Consider the following 5,445-nt stretch of genomic DNA (forward strand, 5'->3'; position numbering starts at 1 on the left):
TACTTTCGGCTGGGCCAGCCGGCTTCTAGGATCCAGGCTGACCAATATGACCCGCACCTATCCTGGGGACCTCACTGCTCAACCCTCACTCCACAAAGCCTTGAGGGTCACCCTGGGATGATGTTATAAATCATCCCATCTCAGGCCCCTTGCAACACTGTCGGGCCCAGAAAGAAAAATATGGTGATTTTGTCTTATATGTATCAGTGTTTTGCTAGCACATGTTATGTGCCCACAGAGGCCAGAAGAGGGAGTAGGATCCGTGGAACTGGAGCTATAGATGGTTTTGAGCCACCATGTGGGTTCTGGGAATCAAATCCGGGTCCTCTGTGTCAACAGCCTCTAAGTCACTGAGCCATACCTAGAGAAGCCCTCCCCAGCCTTCTTTCTTTCCTTTTATTTTCCACAGGGCTCATTATGACTCCCTGGCTGGTATGGAACTTGCTTTGTTGAACAGGGTGGCTTCAATCTCACATATTCTCTTTTTTTCTTTTTTTTCGAGACAGGGCTGAGCTTCAAACTCAGATCCATCTGTCTCTGCCTGCCGGAGTGCTGAGATCACAGGTGTGTACACCATTGTACACTCATATTTATGGTTTGTGCCCCACATGTAGCACATTTTTTGTTTTGCTGAGATAGGGTTTCTCAGTGTAACCCTGGCTGTCCTGGAACGAACGCTGTAGACCAGGCTGGCCTTGAACTCAAGAGATCCACCCCTCTGGAGCGCTGGGAGGCAGAGGCAGGTAGATCTGTGAGTTTGAGGCTAGTCTGATCTACACAGCAGGACAGCAAGTTCAGGAGAGCAGGAATACCACACTGTTAGGATTTATGCAGCAGGGGGACCAGGCAGGTCCAGGCCAGCAACAGCAGCATGCAACAGGCTCATACAACAGATTCATTGAGGAGGAGGGCAAAAGGCTATGGCAGATGGAGACAGAGCAAGCATGAGCTGTGAGGGATGGCCAGGACCTTTCAAGGGCTCGTGTTGGTGATGACAGAGCTCTGCTGATGAGGCCAAGCTGATGAAGGAAGGCTGGGAAGCACCTGATTTTTAAAAATTACAACCACACATCCCTCAAAAAAAAAAAAAAAAAAAAAAAAAAAAGGCTGGGGTTCGATTCCCAATACCACGAAAACAAAACAAAACGTGTGTAGATTTGTGGAGTCCCAATAGCTCAACAGAAAATTCCTACCAGTCCTGGGTGCCCTCAGGAGCACCTGGAAAGGAAGAGGCTTCTTTGGGGATATAGAGGGCAAAGAGCACTAAAAACCTCAACTGTTAAAGGGTAAGGGGCAGTTCTAGGCAGCTGAGCAGCCCAAGGCATCAATCTCCCTGAAAGGTGGGAAATGGAAATTCATTCTGGGGAGAAGGCATGAACACTGTGGAGGAAGAGAAGAGGGAGGCTGAAGCTGGACACGGCAACCTCAGCACTCCGGAGGTGGACGCCCGAGGGCTATAGCTCAGTGGTAGAGTGTCATCCTGGAAGGTGCAAGAGGCCAGGTTCAACCCTCACTACTGTGGTAGCTTGCACAAGAATGCCTCTTATAATCGACTCATATAATTGAATGTTTGGTCATCAGGGAGTGACACTACTTGAGAGGGCTTGGGAGGTGTGGCCTTATTGAAGGAAGTGTGTCACTGGGGTTGGCCTTTGAACATTCAAGGGCCTAAGCCACGCCCAGCTGTCTCTCTCTGCACGTGGATCAGGACGCAGCTCTCTTGGCCACTTTTCTAGCCCCACTCCTGCCTACCACCACGCTCCCCTCAATACAGAAAATGGATTAGGCCTCAGAAACTGTAAGCCAGCCTTTATAAGAGTTGCTGTGGTCATGGTGACCCGTCACAGCAATAGAGCACTGACTAAGGCGCCACCACAAAAGAACTAAGTAAATAAAGTTTTAGTTGTTCTGACACCAGCCTAGTCTGGTGTCATGAAACCCCTATTTATGAGTATACAATATATATTATTATCTTATATATCATATTAAATATTTTATAAGCTGAAGAGATGGTTCAGGGGTTGACTCCTGCTCTTACAGAAGACCAGAGTTGGTTCCCAGCACTCACGTGTGGTGGTTTACAACTGTCTTTAACTCCAGCTCCAAGGGACTCGATGCTGTCTCTGGTCTCCTTGGACACCTGTAAACACATGCACGCACACAAAAGAACAGTAACAACAGGCAGGTCCAGCAGAGTTGACACACAGAGCGCAGAGCCACAGCATTGCTGCCAGGCAGCAGAGCGTAGCACACAGCTGAGAACCTGGCTCCAGGTCAAGCCTGTCCCAGGGAGAATCCAGGTTTGTTTTTTTTTTTTTAAGATTTTTTATTGCTTTTCCCCTGCCACCGTCGTCGAGTTGCGCAGAGGCGGAAGCTCGGGTGCGTTCAAATTCGGCCTCACCCGTAACCCACTGCCACGGCCGAGGAAGGCATTGCTGCTGGCGGTGTAATGGACATCAATACTGCTCTACAAGAGGCACTGAAGACCGCCCTCATCCACGATGGCCTAGCACGTGGCATACACGAAGCTGCCAAAGCCTTAGACAAACGCCAGGCCCATCTTTGTGTGCTTGCATCCAGCTGTGAGGAGCCCATGTCCGTCAAGCTGGTGGAGGCGCTCTGTGCTGAGCCCCAGATCAACCTGATGAAGGTTGACGACAAGAAACTAGGGGAATGGGTAGGCCTCTGTAAAATCCATCGAGAGGGGAAACCACAGAAAGTGGTTGGTTGCAGTTGTGTAGTGGTTAAGGATTATGGCAAAGAATCTCAGGCCAAGGATGTCATCGAGGAATACTTCAAATACAAGAAATGAATTAAATAAAATTTTTGGCTCATTAAAAAAAAAATATTTATTTGCTTATTTTATATATTTGAATGTTCTATATGCATGTACACCTACACGGTAGAAGAGGGCATCAGATCCCCACATAGATTGTTGTGAGCCACCATGTGGTTGCTGGGACTTGAACTCATGACCTCTGGAAGAGCAGACAATGGTCTTAACCTCTGAGCCATCTCTCCAGCCCGAGAATCAAGATCTTAAATCAAAAACTGACCCAAGGGTCCGTGACATCATCACTAGCTTTTGTTCCTGGTGGCTCGAAGAACAAGGGTACAGAGAGAACTGTGCAAAGGGTGACGTCAGCTGGATGGGGCATACAGGCAGTAGAGAGTAAATGGGATCATCTGTGGGCCAGACTTCTCCTGTACTATAATACAATTGTATTTTAATTATTTTCATTAATATATTAAAATTTTTACACTTATAGCCGGCGTACACCTGTAATCCCAGCCTTCAGAGGCAGAGGCAGGTGGAGCTCTGTGATTTCAAGAACAGCCTGGTTACAAAACAAGTCCAAGACACAGGGAAACCCTGTCTTGAAAAAAACATTTTTTTTTTTTTTTTTTTTTTTTACACTCATTTGTGTTTTATGCTTACACCACAGCACAGGTATGGAGGCCATAGAAAAATCTGGTTCTCTCCTTCCACCACATAGGACCTCAGGACAAATCTTGGGCCATCTAGCTTGTTGGTACACTGAACCATTTCATCTGCCTTTTTAAAGAGATATAGCCCAGGCTGGCCTTAACCTCTCTCCCCAACCCTGGCTGGCTCTGAATTTCTTAGCCTCTGGTGTTCCTATCCCAAACGCTGGGATTACAGGCACACCCCATCACAGCATGTTTCTGAGGCACTGGGGATGTTATCCAGGGTTACCCACATGCTGGGCCTCCACCAGGCGAGCCACAAAACTACTCAACCACCAGAATTTAGTCCTCACACCGGGACTAACAGAAGATCCTTGCTCTTTACAAATAGGCTTGGAAAGCCGGGCATGATGGCAGACATCATCTCTAGATATAGACAAATGTGGAATCTCAGCATTTGGAGGCCGAGGCACAGTGGTATGGGGTGCCCAGAGTTTAAGGCCCGCCCGGAGTTCACAGTGAGACCTGCCTCAAAAACATGGGGCTGGAGAGCTGCCTCATTGCTTAAGAACATTGTTTGAGCACAGCACTGTGGCACTAGCACTTGGGAGGTAGAGACCAGTGAATCTCTGTGAGTTCAAGGCCAGCCTGATTTATACAGTGAGACCCTGTCTCAAACAAACAAGAACACTGCTCCTGCAGAGGACCCAGGTTCAGTTTCTAGTACATATATGTGGTGGTTCACAACCGCCTGTAAGTTAAATAAACTCCAGAAAAAAAACACTTAGCTATGGACAGCCAGAGTTCAGTTCAGTCTTCAGTTCACAACCTTCTATAACTGGGGTGTCAGAGGCCCCCTTCTGGCCGCTACAGATACCTGCAAACTCTCACACTCTCTCTCTCCTACCTGGACTGTTTGGTACCAGAAGACCCATTCAGACAAAGCTCTAGACAACCCTTATCCATTGGTCTCGAAGGACCTGAGAAGCCAGCAGCAGGCATGGCTCCGGTGATTTGCGTGAGAATAGCCCTCTCAGACCCAGGTGGAACTGCTTGGGAAGGACTGGGTGTGGCCTTGTTGGAGCAGCTGTCACTGAGGCCATGAGGTTCCGGCTCTCTGCCTTGTGCTTGCAGATTAAGGTGTGGGCTCTCAGCTACTGCCCCTGCACCACGTCCCCTGCCATGGTGATCACACCCTCTAACCCTCGGAAACTGTCAGCCCTAATATGCTGCCAAAATACCTCAGACAGCTGGTAGACACACCTCCCATGACACGGTAGTCTGCCCGTCAGGGAACTGAAGAGAGGGAAGCCATCAAGGGGCACTCCTAAATAAAAACACCCGCCCAGCACCTTGTCAACAGTGGGTCAACTCCTTTTTCTAAGGGCATCTACATTATTTTCCTACTTAAAGTTAGCGTGTGGCCTATCAACAGTTCTCAGAATGGCGATCTCACAACACACTTGTTATTCTGTGAAAAAGCTTTTAGACTTGAATTCTTGTTTGCATTTTGAACGTTGTATATGGCCAAGATAGACCTTGCACTCCTATTCCTACTGCTTTCCACCTCCTATGTGCTGGGATCAGAGACATGCACCACCACACCAAATTTATTTAGCAGAGGATAAAATCAGGGCTTTGTCTATGCTGGCAAACACCTACCAAAGGTGCTGCCATGGTCCTGACGCCTGCTAAGGGTCCTAACAGTTGTCATGAACCTTATCTGTCTGAAGCAGACCAGATTAAAGCTGTATCTGCCAGAAGTTTTGTTTCCTTTATTTCACTATTTAATTTATGTTTTGTTTGTTTGTCTGAGATATTGTGTCAGCCTTTGAAATATTGTGGCTGGCCTGGAACTCATTACGTAGAACAAGTTGGCCGAACTCATAAAAATTGACTTGCCTATGCCTTTCAGCTGCTTAGATTAAAGGCAGGATACAGCATGCCCAGCTGCCCAGCTGTTAATCTGTCTGTCTACCCACCTGTGTAAGCATGCCCAGCTGCCCAGCTGTTTAT

General features: G+C 47.9%; 1 protein-coding gene across 2 annotated transcripts; it reads left to right on the forward strand.

Annotated features, from left to right (window-relative positions):
- The first annotated feature begins 506 nt into the window (after positions 1–506).
- LOC129672283 (40S ribosomal protein S12-like) lies at positions 507–2,840 on the forward strand. Of its 2 annotated transcripts, none has more exons than XM_055601599.1 (2): positions 507–564; positions 2,366–2,840. In XM_055601599.1, the coding sequence occupies exon 2, from the start codon at positions 2,450–2,452 to the stop codon at positions 2,810–2,812; it is 363 nt and encodes a 120-aa protein (XP_055457574.1). In that variant the 5' UTR covers positions 507–564; positions 2,366–2,449; the 3' UTR covers positions 2,813–2,840. The 2 variants fall into 2 exon arrangements, with proteins under 2 accessions (XP_055457574.1, XP_055457573.1); XM_055601598.1 differs by having other exon boundaries at positions 512–564; positions 2,322–2,840.
- Positions 2,841–5,445: the final 2,605 nt, after the last annotated feature.

Source organism: Psammomys obesus, unplaced genomic scaffold, assembly GCF_907164565.1.
Source record: "Psammomys obesus unplaced genomic scaffold, mPsaObe1.curated_primary_1811, whole genome shotgun sequence".
Taxonomy (NCBI): domain Eukaryota; kingdom Metazoa; phylum Chordata; class Mammalia; order Rodentia; family Muridae; genus Psammomys; species Psammomys obesus.

Bases quoted from the DNA above. Each gene is read 5' to 3' on its own strand.
- LOC129672283 (XM_055601599.1), top strand. From the start codon at position 2,450: ATGGACATCAATACTGCTCTACAAGAGGCACTGAAGACCGCCCTCATC.